General features: G+C 39.4%; 1 protein-coding gene across 1 annotated transcript in view; it reads right to left on the reverse strand.

Moving 5' to 3' along the window:
• Positions 1 to 373: 373 nt before the first annotated feature.
• CTDP1 (CTD phosphatase subunit 1) overlaps positions 374 to 18,274 on the reverse strand; it is a 55,125-nt gene continuing 37,224 nt past the window's right edge. Inside the window, exons 12-13 of the mRNA XM_081205799.1 lie at positions 17,224 to 17,396; positions 374 to 1,385 (exon numbers count right to left, since the gene is read on the reverse strand). Coding sequence (XP_081061925.1) covers positions 1,244 to 1,385; positions 17,224 to 17,396 — 315 coding nt within the window. The 3' untranslated portion in view covers positions 374 to 1,243. The remainder of the gene's footprint in view (positions 1,386 to 17,223; positions 17,397 to 18,274) is intronic.

Here is an 18,274-nt window from a genome sequence, read left to right on the forward strand (position 1 = left end):
ATCCCAACCACATTTTTCACTGACAAGCTACAGGTGACTCATCCCTTGACCTACACACACAATAAAAAAGAGACTCCAACCCATCAAAATGTGGCTTGAACAATATGACTAAACACATAAAACATCATCTGCTCAAACACAATCCTGTGATCAAACTGCTTTACAAGTATTTCCTGTCAATTCAATTAGCAAGCTCAACAGGAGGGGACAGCATGGAATGAGAGGATTTCCATCAAAGGCATTTTGATCTTATTCCAAAATATGTTGCTAATTATTTTCATAGAAGTGTAATTTTGGAAAAGGTACATCTTATTGCATGGAAGCAACCAAAATAGAAACATTAGCACAACAAATCATGAAATGAGAAAAGAGCTTACAAAATGTATTTTTTTATTATTAAATGAAAAGAATCTGTTTTGTAGATCAAATATGAAATAGAATGTACAAAAAACTTTACATCTGTCCTCTGAAAGAAATAAAATGCTATCAGGAATTCGCTAGCAGCAATTCCTTCCAAACACAACACAAAATGCATGAATATGTTTTATGGCAGTACAATACTACACAGAATAGCCTGTGCTAGAACTGCAATTACAGAGAAGTAAAGTTAAAAATCTAAATGGTCTCTCTCTAAAGGATACTAGTCCACAAAGTAACTTAAAAACATGGGAATCAACCATCATATATTCTCTTTGAAGCAAGTGGCAGGTAGGTTGAGTGCAGTGTTCACAAAGCTTGCATATAGCATTGTCAGTTCCTATACAAATATAAATTGTTCTTTATTTTTATTTTTAAAAATCTTTCTATTTGATAAGAATTCACTGTGAAGAAAACATATCCCGATCAAGATCCTTTGCTTCATCCATGCAATATATTCCTTAGGTATTCTTTCTGAAGCTTGGTACCCAAAGCCGTCATGGCAATAATTTTTTTAATGTTCAGATGCAAATCTTTGTACTAACATCTCATATAATAAGGTTCTGCAGAGCTCTCACAACATGTCTTTGGCATCACACCAAGTCCCCCTTTAATACTTTTCCTTTAAAAAAGTATATATTCCTTTAGTAAAACACCCTAAAAACATCTTATTTCAGGTTTTGTAAAATAATGCATTATCACCTCCTTTGTTGCTTTGCAAAATATACACCATATTTCGGAGAGGAAAACAGGAAATGCCCACCATTGGAATTCTGAATGGTTGCAAAAAGAAACACATAATTACAAGTCCCCTCCCATATGGAGGTTACATAAAGTCATTCAGTTCGGCTTCCAGTGCTGCCGCCATCTCATCCGCTTCTGAGCTGCTGCCCTCCTCGTCGTCATTGCTAGACCCTTTGCTAGATTCGCTGGCACCATCATCTTCATCCAGCTTTCGCTTATGACCCCTACAAATTTGGACACAAAAAATGGACATGATTAAAACAAGATCTTTACACAGTGCTATTTTTCTAGAAAAAGAGGTGCAGGAACTCACCATGAACACCTCCCTCGTTCTCTTAGAATGGCAATGGTGCCCACTTGAGAGGTACCGGAAACAAGTTTCTGTGAGTTTTGGCTTTAAAAAGCCGTGTCTTTAACTGCCTAATAGTGTAGTCTTCAAATGGAAGATGGCAAGCAGCAGAATCCCTCCCCCTAATATTTCAAAGCTTTTACACTGAGAAGAAAGGTCAATCTCTAAGCACATAACATTTTCTAAGTGCTGTATAGAGATTGAGACGACAGTCCCTCACAATATAAGAGACATGAAATAAAAGTGGAAGAAAGCAAGCAAATACAGGGACCGAATCTTGAATTTACACAATCTCAGCAGTGTCATTTACACACACAACCCAGCAACCTTAGTCCACTGGCCAATGGCAGAAGCCAAGATGTGATTTATTTTAGGTCTGGAAGCCCAAGGAAAGTATAAAAAGACTGTATTCAAAAGAAAGGCATCACTTGCAGTATGATGATGCACTTAAAAGTTTCGAAACTGAAAATGACCCCCCCACCTCCCAATTACAGGCTATGATAAATTCGAGTTTCAGGGAGATCACTTTCTACAAATTTTGTAGCAAAGCATTTACTGTCTGACCTTGCCCTATACTGGACAATTAATATGCTCAGGTTTAGAGAGAATTGACCTTGTTCTTTTCGTCTTCTTTTTGGTATATTTTGAATTTTTCTGCATTCAATTATCCCTAGAAGCAGAGCCAAGTAATGTCAAACACAAAATACCTATCATAAGAGATGATATGGATACAACAAACACAGTGTCAAAATCATAGCAATCAAGAAAACCTCACCCTGTTACAGTTCCCCCTCTTCTCTGCTGCATCTCCCAACACTGCTGCTCTAATAAATATGCGTGTTACTCTCCAATGTCTAAGGAGCCTGTGGTGCATTGCTTTAATACTGTAGGGTAAGGTTTTTTCCAATGAATCCGGGGACACTTCTCAACTTCAGTAGGAATGATAGGATTTTGTATGGGGACTGATTTGTAAATCCGGGGACTGTCCCCAGGAAACGGGGACATCTGGTAACCTTAGGGCATGAAAGTACACACACTATAGAAAATTAATTTCCTTGCATAATGGACTCTTGAATAAATAGTCCTGAAACCCTAATGCTCCCTTGAGATGCATCAATATTTCCATTTTAGGTTACTGCACTAAACAGAATTAGGACCTGCAAGTTCCTGAAAGCCTTATCGCTCCCCTAGTTAGGAATAAAATTTCATTTATTTGAATCATATTGGTATAGAAAACCAGTTTCACCAACTTTGCTACGAGAGTGTGAACTGTTCTTGCTGGAACTGTAATCACTGCTAATTAATGAGCCACAGAGATGCCAAGTTACAAGTGGCACTACATAATGTTCCGAAATGTAGTCCAAAAAGTCTCTACTGTACTGTGCCAACATAAAAGACAAAATAAAACATGGAAGGTTTGTGCAAGTACTATTCATTACCATTAAGCTGATAGCCAAGATAAATGCGTATTTGTTCCCATGTCTGGCATTTTGCAAAGGGTAAAGCTCATGACACACTTTACACAGCACACAAATTTGCCACTCGTTTCCCTTGTGTCGCTTGGAGAGTACTATAATGCAGCCTTCACCAACCTGGTGCCCTCTAGCTGTTTCAGACCACAGTTCCCAACAGCCCCAGCCAGCAGGCCGGTTGGGCAAGGCTGCTATGTCTGAAGGAGGAATGCATGTGTGTGCGTTATACTGAGTAGCCAGAGCTAGTCTCATCTCCAAACATTATAGGTGTTTTTGGGGCACTGGGTGAATAAGCCTAAAACCTGCACGTTGTCTAAGTGTAAATTGGCCCCAATACCTCCCCCATTGTCTAGTAGTGGATGGCAAATGGTGGGAAAAGTCCCACGATGCACTGTGGGTTTTGTACTACCTCCAGTATCAGTGTGCCTCTGAATACCAGTTGCTAATCTACGGCCTTTTAAGCTGTGTGTGTGGTGGATAATGTTATTTTTTGTGGGGTTTTTTGTGTTTTTATATTGTAAATTGCCCTGTGATCATCAGATGAAGGGAGGTATGGAAATTATAACAACAACAACGTTGCAGTGGGGTCATATAGAATCCTATACAGTGGTACCTCGGGTTAAGAACTTAATTCATTCTGGAGGTCCATTCTTAACCTGAAACTGTTCTTAATCTGAAGCACCACTTTAGCTAATGGGGCCTCCCGCTGCCGCCGCCGTGTGATTTCTGTTCTCATCCTGAAGCAAAGTTCTTAACCCGAGGTACTATTTCTGGGTTGGTGGAGTCTGTAACCTGAAGCATCTGTAACCTGAGGTACCACTGTAATTGCAAAGATGGAAGGGACCACATGGGTCACTTAGTCCAACCCCCGGCAATACAGGCATTTTTTTGCCCAAGGTGGGCGTGAATCCATGACCCTGAGATTCAGAATCTCATGCTCTACCAAGTGAGCTATCCCAAAGCTGCCTGTGAGAACAGAATGCTGAACTAGATCGGTCTTTGGTCTTATCCAACAGACCTTCCCTTTGAGTCTCTGATGCTTAACATGAAGAATAGTACTGACTTTCAGAAAGGAGAGGATAACTCCCTCTGTTTAAAAAAGCCACACCAGTTATGAGCCGAACTCAAACTGCCAATTAGTTTGGCTCAATCACCCCCTGCCCTCCCTGTTTTCTATCCAAAGCATGACTTGTAAAAAGTGGGAGGAACCACCAGCAGGGGATATTTTCATTACCTACTGTGATTCTAGTAATACAATGGAAGCTTCAGAACATGCTCAGAAGCTTTCCATCACTTCAGAGAACTATAGTTCAGTTCATTCTGGCAGAATCTATTCTACTCTTTTCCTTTCTGTTCCTCAGAAAAGAATATGAGATTTCTTCCCCTGACTGGCAAGAAGTAAGAGGAAGAGAATAAGAAGAACTGGGAAACAGCGAAGGCTTGTTTTCATTCTACTTTTCCCATTTCCTAGTGAGGTACACACAGCATATTTATTCTTCATACTCTATGCACCCTGAGAGGTCCTATGTCCTCTTCCCAACAGAATTAGTGAGCTGGGCACATGCTTCTCCACCTTGCTGTCTCCTTCCTGTGTATCAAGCATGCTAAAAAGCAAGTGACACACAAGGAAAAGAAGCTTAATGGTGTACATCTTCTGACACAAGTACATACTAATTGCAGTTAAATAATTTCCTGAGAAATCCAAGGGAAAATAATGTCTCCTGATGTAACTCAAATATTGTTTTTAATTATCCTGAGGTGCAATCATGCTAGGGTAGCTCTGGGAGGATGCTGCAAAAGCTCACATACTTGCATATTTCAAGTGTGTACACTCTTAGATCAGCTCCTTACAAAAGATGCAGGAATTATTGCCACAATCAGACACCAAAATACCTAGCGTGAGAAATGCAATTAACACCTTAACTGAGGTCCTTTAATATTTTGCTCATAAAGGTTTTCACAATCAAATCTCCCTTAACAATATTTTTTCTTTCCTCTGAGTCCCTACAACAAGCAAGCAACATAGTGATGAAATGATAATAAGAATGTATAAAAACAAAGATTAATGGAAATTATCCCAAGTAATAGGGAAAAATGATAGGCTCATGGCTTGTTAAATCAGCACTCCCACACCCTGTACAGCATTTTATGAGAATGGCTTTACTTGCCTTGTCTCCAGTTGCTGTTCTTTAAAAATGACCTGTAATGCCCCCTCTGTCTCCTTCTCTATCAAAAGGAGCTGATCCTTCCTTTGCAACATGTCAGGAGAATCACAGGGAATGAGAGCTATTCATATTTGGGTTTAGAGCTGGGATTGTGGCCATAGTTTGCCCATATGCGATTTACAGAAACAATGATGAATAACAAATGCTCACATAACTGAGATTCTGCCTCTGTCTTTATATCTTCCTTGAGTAGAGAAGAGGTCTGTATATTAATTGTAGTACTTAACTATATCCTAATAAAAATAAACATGATAATAAAATGTTTGCCGAGAGCAGCAGTCTTCAATGTATTCAGACATAAACATCCCTGTTTAATTTATATTACTATATTTAATTGTCTTCCCTTAGGAGGTTTCTTGGATCTCTTCATTTTTTTAAAAAATCATATTTATTGAAGTTTCCAAAACTCAAAAAAAGAAAAAAACAAAACAAAAAGAAAAAATAAGCCTTTACAATTGAAACCTTATTTTCATTAACATCTTTCCAGGACTCCCCCATCCCCCTCCCTATTGTATTCCCCTTTCATTAATTTGGTTCCACAAGTTCTTACTCCCAATTTAAAACTTATTTTGTTTAACCAACTATTCAATTTAGTAATATAACCTCTTTCCCTTTACATTCCACCACCCCTCATCACTAAAAAAAAGTTTTTCCCCCAAGGTCCCCCAATTTCCTTCCACGAATTCCCTTTTTTTGATAAACACGTCCAAACAAGGTAAAAAATATAGAAAGATTCAAAAAATAGTTGTACACCCTTTGGATTCCAAATCTCCCCCCACCCTTCCCCGGTTTCGATTCCCCATGTCCATCAATCTATCTACTGTCTGCCTGGAGATCTCACGTCCATAGCCAGTTTTTTTTTCCAGTTCCCCTTGCCGTTTTTTTCCTCCCCCCCCCCAATAATATTTAACTTCAGACACCCAGTCTTAAAGAGGCCCCTGACAGGCCTTTAGTTTTCCTTGGTCTTTCACAATAATATAACTCCTCCCTTGTTCTTTCCAAGTCGTCATCAGTCCTTTGTTCTTTTTTCTCATTTTCTCAGGTTTCTTTTCCTGTTACGCTGCAAAAACATTCTAATTCAAAAACTTGGTTCCTCTACAGGGGTTGTTGTTAGTTCAGGAACAAAAACTTGCGTCCAGTCCCTTCCATTCTTCAATAGATGATTCTATTGTCTCCTTTAATATAAACACCTCTGTAGACAAAATACTGTTTCGTTTTTGCAGCTTTCCCAGAAGATAACAAGTCCTGTGCGATTCCAAGAGTATTTTTCCACTTACGACCGTTCTTGTAATGTTCCAAAGCCCCTCTAGGGGGATTATAGTAACTTTGTTTCCTCAAATCCAAAAGTCAAATTGTTATTCCTTATTTTCGACAATTTATATCCAAATTGTAACAAAACTAACCAGCAAAGTCCCCATAACAAAGTCCTCTTTATATTCTCCAACTTTGACAGCTACTTTGACAGCTGTCAAAGTCTCTGTCTCTCTTCGCCAGGCTCTCTCGCGGATCGCCCCGGTTCCCGGGGGGGGGGGTGTTGCACTTTCACTTTCACTCTCACCATCCACTCTTCTCCTCCAGCACAGTTCTTATAATTTCCCATCGTGGAATTAATAATTTTTATCAATAAACAGAAGCAGGCTCCTTTCTCGACCTTAGTTGCCAAATCCTTGTTTTAAAATGTCTACAATAGGGGGGAGACTGACTTCCTTTTTGGATCTCCCCCGCTCGTGCCGAATCCGAAAAAAAATTCCCCCCCCTCCTTTTAAGTCCAATTTCCCAATTACTCACAGGTTGTTGTTTATAGTCCAAATTTTCAATAGAAGAAGTCAGCGCTCTCCGTCGAATGGCATGCGGCTTCGCTCGGCAGGGAAAGCAGAGGACTCATAGCACCACGCCACCCCCATCCCCCGCTCCGTAGCCTTTAAAAAGGCTCCTTCGCGGGTTGGGGGGGCGCTAACGGTGCCCGCCGAGTCAACCATGTCCACGGGCTCCGTGCCCGTGGTTTTTAAGGGTCCCCGCGTCGCCGGCGCGGTAGGACCCAGCCCCTGCCGAGCAGACTCCCTCCGGAGCTCGGAGGGAGTCCGCCATTCGGTGATGGCGCCAACCCGGAAGTCCGGTTTCTTGGATCTCTTCACATTAAATCTCTGATGCTGCAATATATGATGGAAGCACCTGGGAGTAAGACCCACTGAATTCAGTGGCTTACTTCTGAACAGACATGTATACAATTGCACTGCTATTTTCTAACTTACTCTTGTATGTGTTTTGATGTATAACTGATTTCATGTATGTATGCATGGATTCACTTCAGTCAATCGCCAAAGTACAATTCAGGGCATATTACACTGAAAGCAACTAGTCCAACATCAGGGTGCAGACATTTTAAGTGTTTACTTTTGTGCCAAAGAGCCATTAAACGTTATAGTGGTCAGGATTAATGCACTTGAGTTATTACAAAGAGCTGAATGGTACATTTTAGAGTTCATTAGGAAAACTATGTTAGATGCATTTCTGATATCATGAACAATTTGTATACTACCAATTACCAATGCTTATTTTAAAACCTAGTGGTTTTTTAAAATAAAAAATGGAGTTACAAAAGCATTCCACAATAAATGTTACTTGGAATCACTTGGAATCAGTACAATACATAGAATACTTAACGTATTAGCTTGCCTCACACAGATTACAGCAGGCTACAAAAAGAGAGCAGGAAAAAGCAAATAACATGTTGCTAAGGGTCAGTGAACAGGCTTGATTAGTTTTCCAGAAAAAGCAAATCTCCATTTCAGACTAACTTATTTAAAAACCTATGCAGCCTCACAACTCATGGCAAAAATACTTCAACACAACAAACAATAGATGGGATCTGTTCCTAACATATTTGGGCGGCTCAAGTATGATATGTCACACACTGCAAAAAATGGGGAAACATTCTAGCACCATATGCCAATCCTATTCTCACCTTGAGATCATGTTACAATGACAGACTTCCTTAGCAGGGCTGACCCAAACATCAGATTGAGACAGTCACATGCTGAGGGGCTCAGAGCCAGGAGAGTTGTGTGTGTCACATGATCTGCTCCATATGCCCTAAGCTAGTCTGCTACCCTCTGAATCAATGGAGAAGGCTGTCTTATAATCACTGTTAAAGTAAGATTCAAGTGTCTGCCTAGTTGCTTTCTGCATACAGAATGGAAAGACGAGGGTGCAATCTTGCCTTTGCCCCTGGCAGCAAGTAATATTGGGGTAGTCTGGTTTCTTTGTAATACTTTGCAACATCAGTCAAAATAAAAAAATTCCTTCCAGTAGCACCTTAAAGACCAACTAAGTTAGTTCTTGGTATGAGCTTTCGTGTGCATGCACACTTCTTCAGATGCATGCACACGAAAGCTCATACCAAGAACTAACTTAGTTGGTCTTTAAGGTGCTACTGGAAGGAATTTTTTTATTTTGACTATGGCAGACCAACACGGCTACCTATCTACTTTTGCAACATCAGGTTTTGTTTTGGGCATTTTATTTTTGTTAGATCCCAAAAGCTACCCTTGTCAAAATCCCAGGCTTAATTTAACACTATGTCTACTGTCACTATCTATCATTCTGTAGTTTTTGAAATATAATTAACCTAAATAGCAGCTGTGTCAATTAGATAGCACATCAGAGTTAAATACAAGCTGGTAACGGTAGGGGGGTGGGAAGTGTTCCTTGCATATACCTTTGACAACTTTCATTGTACTTTTCATATAATAGCAATGGATACTGAAAAGGTATTTCCAATGCTTATTTTAGTGTCTTATCTCTAAGAAAATCCCAGAGCTTGTATTATATTGTTTTCATGACATGTTCCCAGAAAGAGCTTGAATAAGAATTTGAGTTTGTACTTGGGAAAACTGTTTCAGTCTCAGTTGTTCTTGGATTCATTAGGAGGTCTTGGAGAAGCTAGTTATTAGTTTCAACTTTCTGTTTCAAAGGCTGTATGATACTCAGTTACCTGTTAGGACTACAATGTGAATGAAAGACACTGGGTAGTATAAAAGTATCCAGTTATCTTAACTGGTTTTTCTACATTGTATAAGAACTTTTTTTTTAAAGAGGTCTGTGAAAACATCCAGATTTTGGAAATAGAAAATAAACCTGAAATATGGTAATCATGTTACCTTCATGTAAAGTACCTGACATTTTGTTGTCAATGCGACATGGAGCTTGCATAATACTTCAAACAAAAGTCACAGCCAAACAGCTTGTTGTTATGTCTTGGGATAATTCTAGCAATTTTAAATTCAAGCTTCAGATGGGAATCTGTGTATGAGAGATTGACAAGCCATCTCAGTCCTACTCAGCATTCAAGTAGCAGGAATAATTTTATCTAATTTAGTCTACAGAATGGGGAAAGTGGCAATTCTATTGTAAGTTAGCATTTCGGTTGCCTGTTCCTCCTACAATTCCTGCTTAAGTCCCTGATTGCATACCACTTTGATGGGACTCCTAAAATGTATTGTGGAATTTTAAAGAGAAATACATTGCTGCTTCCATAACCAAGAAAACTATTCTGAGGAACCAGCATAGGCAGCATCAATATTAATCAATAAGGCCACCTTTCACTAAAAAGGGCCAAAGATCTATTAAATGAACAAACCTAACACTGTTAGTATATGGTCCAATTACACTAGTTGTCTTTATGGGTATTATAACGAAATCCATACACAGCATGCCATTTTTTTGTTTCTGATCTTAAAAACTTACAAACTCCGCTAACCTGGAAGAGTTTGCCCCAGGATGAGAACGGAAATCGTGTGTAGGTGGCACAGCGGCAGCAAGAGGCCCCATTAGCGAAAGCACGCCTCTAGTTAAGAACAGTTTCAAGTTAAGAATGGACCTCCGGAATGAATTAAATTCGTAACTAGAGGTACCACTGTACTTCTAAGCCTCAACCTCAGAACAAAACAATGGCTACATTCACAGGGGTTAAACAGGGGAAGCAAACATGGTGGCCTCCAGATGTAACTCTCATCAGCCCCAGCCAGCACATAGGGATGATGGGAGTTGTAGTCCACAATGACATTGGCTAGCATTGAATAATGGTTTAGAAATGCAAGTATAAATGTTGGGCTCATGTGTTCCATCCACACTCTATTCCCATTCCTTCTTTATCTTGCATGCAACAACTGAATCCTCTTCACTCTCTCACTGCAAGGATAGCAGTTAGGTTAGGGAGAGACGGCGAGAAGGACCTCCCTTCTATTTCAGATCATTCTTTGAGATTGCCTATTATCTCTGAACATTTTGATTCTAACCTAAGGGCACAGGTTTATTTGTTTCCAAACAACGAAACGTGAGCAACACAGGACGACAGGGCTTATAAAACAAAACTTTCCTTCATTTTTTAAAATGCAGATTTCACTTAATGTCCTGTCTGAAGAAGCCCTGCGCAAGGACAGCTGCTTGTGCAGCAGGGCTTCCCCCCACCCCCTGGTACAGTTCAAAAAAATGGCTTGGGGTGTGTGGGAATCCCTAGAACAATGTGTGGGACAGGGGTATAATTCTGTCTGGCAAGCTGGTATGGTTGCACAGATGGAATGATTTGAAGAGCACAACACTGAATCCCACCCCCTATCTTGATTATCTAAAAGGGGGTTTTGAATCTCCCTACCCTGAAAACCCCCTAAAATGTGCTCTGGCTAAAGGACACTCATGATCAGTTTTGTTGTTGTTTAGTCGTGTCTGACTCTTTGTGACCCCATGGACCAGAGCACGCCAGGCACTCCTGTCTTCCATTGCCTCCCGCTGTTTGGTCAAAGTCATGCTGGTAGCTTCGAGAACACTGTCCAACCATCTCATCCTCTGTCGTCCCCTTCTCCTTGTGCCCTCCATCTTTCCCAACATCAGGGTCTTTTCCAGGGAGTCTTCTCTTCTCATGAGGTTGCCAAAGTATTGGAGCCTCAGCTTCAGGATCTGTCCTTCCAGTGAGCACTCAGGGCTGATTTCCTTAAGAATGGAGAGGTTTGATCTTCTTGCAGTCCACGGGACTCTCAAGAGTCTCCTCCAACACCATAATTCAAAAGCATCAATTCTTCAGCGATCAGCCTTCTTTATGGTTCAGCTCTCACTTCCATAGTCAGTAGATCAGTAGAAATGACTAGGAAAAATGTTCCTACTGTGATTATCACTCCCCCCTCTCCATCATTCTTTTTGCTGGCATAGCCTTTTTCTGTGAAGAAATCACTGTTTGGAGTTTTATTTGGCATTTTTTGCCACGTCTGACCTTCACACATGCCATGACTATTGTCTCAAAGCCAAGTCATATTGAGGCTAACAACGCTCAAGATCAAGCTATGATAAAAGGGTCTTTTAAAGTTCTCTTTAAACCCATGAGAGCTTTCCTTACATAACTGAAACAACTTTGACAGCACTTGAGTCTCAGGACATTAAGATGATAAGACATATTTACGCAGTATTAAAATAAAAAGAGAGAAAATATTTTTGAAGCAACATAGCACTTAAAGTTCAAGTCATATTAACTGTACTTTTTATTCAAAGCAGGAAGTAAACTCACTATTTAGCATTGATGTAGTGGTAAGATGATAGGCATTGTAGAGAAGTAATAATTCCTGCCCTGAGGTCTAATAATATTCATGAGACAGAAAGTAGCAAAAAAGGAGATACTTGGCCATAGATTTATAATTAGAAGTAGAGACAGGATTGGGAAGAGTGACATGGGAGTGGAGGAGGTAAAATAAATAAAGGACACTTCAGAAAAGACTTTTGACTATGGAGGAGGAACTTGGATGAAACTACATTCTCCAGCAGTGACAAAAATATTATAAGCTTAAATTTCATTGCTCTGTTTCAGACATCAGCAAGACACCTAGGAATGTTATGCTGGGATGACAAGTGAGGAGGAGAGCAGGGATGGGAGAGGAGACATGACATGACAGAAAACTAGACATCAGCAAGTAGCAGCAAAACACATGAGAGTGAATCAACAATTTTGAGAGCCATGACAGATGAATGAAGGGGGTAAGGACTGTGGCACATATGAGAATAAGGAAAGATGATGTGGTGGATCAACTGAAGCGTAGAATAAAGAAATCAGCTTTTGGCATATCACACATGCCAAAAACGTTGTAGTTTTTAGTGCATTTCCAGAATGGCTGCACTATTTATATTAGGCCAAGAGTTTGAAATCAGGGGTGAGGAGTTCTGATCCTCTTTTTGTCTTCGAGTAGGAACTACTGAATATCTGAGCTGGCCCTAGTAGCTTATCACTTTAAAGAATTAAGAATTTGGAACTCATGGGCAAAGCTCTACTAAGTATAAAAAAGTTTTGCACCTGTATTTGTTCAACAACAAAAAAGAAAAATGCTGAAGAAAGATGAAAGAATATTTTAAATCTATCACTTGCGCACCATGCATACTTTAAATCGTACCATCCTCTGTCAAGTGATATCAATGCAGTAAAGAACTTAGTAGAATTCAAAGGTTAGATACTTTGTACAGATAATAAAATTCTCTAAGGATAAATCAAAGGGGATATAAGTCATCATGCTCACATTCATGACCTAGAAAGAAAAACTAGGTATGCTTTTCTTAACTACCCTACTGCAACTAGAGTGGTTTGGGAATGTTACAGTAGAGTAACATCTGGGTATCTAACTACGTTTTGCCTTTTGTCTCTTTTTGTTTCTGAAAATCTTCCAGCTAAAAAATGTGTTTATACAGGAAATAACATTATTTTGACGCAGATATATTTTATCTGTGTTAAGTTCCAGGAAAGAATTTGACCTCCATTCTCATTATAAAAGCACAATAGAAATATTGATTAACAGAGTTCTGTTGCATATATGCACTTTTAGAATCTATTCATCATCCATTCATTACTACAATATGAAAAATGACCCAGACAATTATTTTTCAAATTTATAATATGGGTGCATTTTCCTGTAAAAGATGGTTCCCCGCTTATGAATTCATGAATCATGGCTTGTGCCCTATATACCACCCTATGGTTTTTCCTGCATCCAAGATCTATTAAATTACTTGAAAGGAAAAGGAACGACTTGCTATTATTGGGGCTGGTAGTGTATATGCCATTGTTTTATGAAGCTCTTAAATCCCAACATCTCTTCCTGTGATCTTTACTTGTCCAGCTCTACCACTTTTAGCTGTCCCTCAACAACTCTTGCTCTAATACTATGACCTTTCTTCCTTTCTTCCTCCTTCCTCTTCCCCCTGGAACTGCTTTTAAAGAAAACTTTCTTTACCTGCTTACTCTCCTTTCTCTGTTGCCTCCCTTGGAAGTAAGCTCCTATGAGTAAGGACCAACTGAGCAATCCATGCTGTTACATGCCTAGTTTGATCCTATATGACATGACGGGGAGGGTAGGAGAAGCTGTGCAGGGGGAATCAGGAGGAAAGGTGGGATTAAAAAACTAATAAATTTTAAAAAGTGCCCAGCCTAAATAGCTTCCTGTTCATATTCCTGGGTGAAAAGTGCTCAGCTGCCTACAACTTACAGAATTAGCCTTCCATATCAATAGTTCATTCCTGTAGTCTCTTTGGATAACTTGGCCAAGTTATAAACGGCAAGAAATGACACTATTTGAAAATCCTATTAAACATCTTGAGAAACAAAACATCAAACCAATGTAGTCTTGACTGGATTGTATAACTGCAAAATTGGGAGTCTGCTGCAGTGTAGTATGTAGGACAATGACCTAAGAGTATTTTTCTTATTGAAGAGGATGCTATGAAACGTTTTGTCCAAAATGAGGTTTTGCAGCCCGTTGTAAATCATAACAGTATTATTCATGAGCTTGCATTCCATCAAGTTGTAGATCTATGGAAACTGTCAAGTGATAGAAGAAAGAAAAATGTATAGACAACAGACGGTGAAGTTAATAAATTGTTCTGGTGGAATACATTTGTCTTCCTTAGAAATAGCCTTTAGAGGCTATATATAGGTAACTTTTTGGTATAAGGACACTGGCAGAGAAAAGTGCAAGAGAATCTCATCCATCTTCTCTTTTTCAACAATTTCTTTGAAGTTTCTGACAAAAGGTGACTCTTTTTTTTTAATATGGTACTTATGACTCTTGCTGCTATTTATTTGACCACTGTTGAAACTGCAAGCATTCATAACATTGCGTGTGGAGGAGAATCCATGTATAATTCTCATGAGATAGACTTCTGTTCCATCTGATGCTGCACTCTAATTCTGCAGAGAAATTATGGAAGCGTCTCAGCTAAAGAGGAATGGGGAGGAACTACCCACACGGAGAAGCATCATAGATGTTTTCCATTCCCAAGCTCTTTGAGAAACTCCCAAGAGCTCATGGGGAATGTGCATGTTCCAACATATCTTGCAAGATCCATAATGTATTCCCTGTTTTTTGTTTTCAAAAAACTAGTGCTTAATGAACTCTGACCTGGTTCAGATTAATAAATAATTAGAATATAAGAAAGTAATAATAAGTTCTGTTATTGAGCAAATGCAGCTAAATGTAATAAATAAATGTTGTATCTCGTTATGGAGAAGACTGACGTGTTTACAACTTTGTATGCTCCACAGGCGGTGAAAAGGAAAACAGTCAGAAGTTACAGTCAAAAAGCACATGCATTTCATGTGCATGAACAATGAAGTACAATGTTTTAAGAAATGTTGAAGTACAAAGGGTGAATTCATTATTCTGAGAAATGAGAGACTAGAGCAGCAGTCCTATGGCAAGATCTGCTGGGCTGAGCAGCTTAATATGCAACAGATCTTTGGCTCAGCTGGCTGATTCCCAGGTTGGCCAGTGTTAAGTCTGGAACCCTGGCTGAGCCGAAGATATCCTGGCATAATGTGCTCATTCCAGCCTCAGTTGACTGAACCAAAGCTGGTGTAAGTACCTAAAAAGTGGTGTTCTGCAGATGGAACCAGAGGGGGAGGGGAACCTGGGCTGGATCCTAGGCCCATTCAGTTCCATCATGTGACCTGGCAAGCTGGCACTGAACACTATTTTAAGGGCTTGTTTTCCCTTGCTACTGAACCAGGTTTGGATCTGGTGTAACTTTATGCCAGCTGAACTTACCCTGGCGTGCTTTACATCAGCTCTGTGTGCAAAGGATTACTCACTATGCAAATAGCTGTAACATTTCACAGAGGTTTGTCAGATATCTTAAGATATGCAGAACTGGTTTTAGATGGAACAGCTAGCAAAGACTACCCGTAAAAAACGTAAAGGATCCTACTTGTGAATTATGATTTTAAACTCCCCAGATGTTTTAGAAGCTGTATCTGTCATCTTCACTTATGGGTTTATTAGATTTCTGTAGGTAAAAAAGCACAAGGGAGGCTCTGAGCACAGAGCTGTTAAGAAGAGTGCATGCTTTACAGTGCATGATAATTGGTAGTTTGAGGTCAAGCTAGCAGTCATGAGAGAATTGTTGCCACTGTTAAGGGTACACATCTTATTTCAAAACAGGTTTGAGTAATTTTATGTACCGTATTTTTCGCTCTACAAGACGCACCTAGTTTTTGGAGGAGGAAAACAAGAAAAAAAATATTCTGAATCTCAGAAGCCAGAACAACAAGAGGGATCGCTGTGCAGTGAAAGCAGCAATCCCTCTTGCTGTTCTGGCTTCTGGGATAGCTGGCAGCCTGCATTTGCTCCATAAGATGCACACACATTTCCCCTTACTTTTTAGGAGGGAAAAAGTGAGTCTCATAGAGCAAAAATACGGTATTTATTATAGAAGCTGTATTGTGTGCCATATTATTGCCCTGACAGGCAGTACTATAATTTAGAGACCTGAAAAAGCACAGTATTTGCATATCATCTGACAAAGTAAGCATTCATTTCTACAATAGATGTTAATAATATTTAACATGGTAAGAAACCTGGATAATATTCAAATATGTAGCTTTATTTGGTAAAAGTGCCATTGTTTCATGTTCTAAATTTTTAAACTACGTCTTCTAAAATTTAAAAAACAAACCTGTGCTCAGTTTTGTAGGGAACTCCTGCAGACTTTAGCCAAAAAGCAAAATGGATAAGGCTTCAATCTTGTAGTCATACCTTGGTTCTTGAACGGAAGCCATTCCGGAAGTCCATTTGACTTCCGAAAACATTTGAAAACCAAGGCATGGCTTCCAATTGGCTGCAGGAGCTTCCTGCACTCAATCAGAAGCCACTTCGGACGTTTGGGTTCCAAAGAACGTTCACACACGTTGGGAGCCAAAACGTTCGAGTCACAAGGCATTCGCGAACCAAGGTACGACTGTATATGCATAGAATTAAGCCCCACAGAACAAATTGGGACTTGACTCTGAGGAATCATAAACCAGGACTGCACTGTTTTGAGTGTGAAATTTCCTAGTCCAAACTTCACCTCGGTCATAACTTATACAGTGGCCATAGGTAAGGCACCATTTTCTCAGCCTTGGCTGTTACCACTGCAATATAGGTATAATACTGCCCTAACCTTAAAGGGTTGCTATAAGGATTACTGAGACAGTGACTTCATTCAGATGCAACAGTAAACTATGATTTAGCATTATATGAATGAACCTCAGGGTTATGCATTTCTCCTCTTCCCTGCTGCTGCCACAAGATTGCAGGCATTCCCTTCAGCATTAAAGCACTCTCAGTTTATCAACAGGCAATTTTGAAGGTTATCATAAACTGTGGTTTCGTGTGACAGTAATAGGCAGCTGCAAGCCTTGGGTTCATGCACTTTCTTTCTTTCTCTTCTAGCATAGCTGTAATAAGAGATCAGAGGCTTTTGCATCTGTTTTTATATGTACAGAAACTGCACTTTAACATTTCATCTACACCCAAGGAACTGTAGTTAATGTAAGCCACGGTTATTTCATCCAAGTTCCAGGATCTTCAGACTTTCTTACGCATACTGGCAGAAAAGCTTTGGAAGTCTGTTACATAATTTTTATATGCACTTTAAAGAAGTAGTAGGTGAAAGAAATAATGCAGAGAACACCAACACTATTCATTTTAATAAGGTAAAGAGCACATACCTGGGTACACTGCCTGTCAAGCTTCTTTCACTTGAAGATGTCGAAGCAGGTCTCTCTTCTATTTTGACATTTACAGTTTCTTTCGCTTTACGCTGCGGTGCTGACTTTCCATCTCCTGTCTTCTTTTTTTCACTGTCGCTGTCGTCACTGCCTTCTCCCAATATGTCATCAACCTGCCAAATGATCAAGCGTTAGTAATGACACAACAGTTTAGCAGAACAATTGCACAATGACTGCCTATCCGTATCAATGACTTTCTGATGCATCTTTTAAAATTCCAAGCTTCTCAGGGCAGCATAAGGCAATACATAAATTAATGCAACAGTCAAATGAGAATAGAATACTGAGCAATTACATCTGTGAAAAAAGAGTATCTGCAATTTAATTTAATGTTTTAAATTGGATAAAACTGAATTAAATTAAATCACAACTTTGCCCCAATACTGGGTATGGAAAGTAAGCTACAGGAGAAGTTTCAATATGCACATGTTCTTGTTGATGTGTGGGGCATCAATAAATAATGACTGACTACTTCCAAATCATAGTTGTTTAAAATTAATAGAAAACTCTTGAAAAAGGAAGAGAATATGACGGGATAGAGCGAGAGAGAATTCTACCCCCTATATATAGAGACCTATATATAGAGAACCAGAAAATATATGTAGTGAGAGATGAGTCTGAAAAAGCTCTTTAAAAGTTTTACCCACCACTTCTAAAGCATCCTTTTCTTTCAGGTTGTAGGAATGCTTGAATCAAAGACAGAAAAACTTCAAAGCACCATATTTTTTGAATTGACAGAGCAAACTAGCACAGCAAGTAGGAGGTATTTGTCTAAACTGGTATCCCATTGATGCTGCAATCATAATTATATGTACTATGAAGTTACCTCCTCTGACTTCAGCAAAATTTCAGAATAAATATGCTTAGGATTGGACTACTGAGACAAAAAAGCCTGTGTCCACATTCTAGAGCTTGATATGACCGATACTCTATATGGATTAACATCTAAGGCATATTTTCTAATGTAAGTAATAAAAGTATCCAAAGCTGA

Source organism: Podarcis bocagei (genome assembly GCF_964188305.1).
Source record: "Podarcis bocagei genome assembly, chromosome: 8".
NCBI classification, from domain to species: domain Eukaryota; kingdom Metazoa; phylum Chordata; class Lepidosauria; order Squamata; family Lacertidae; genus Podarcis; species Podarcis bocagei.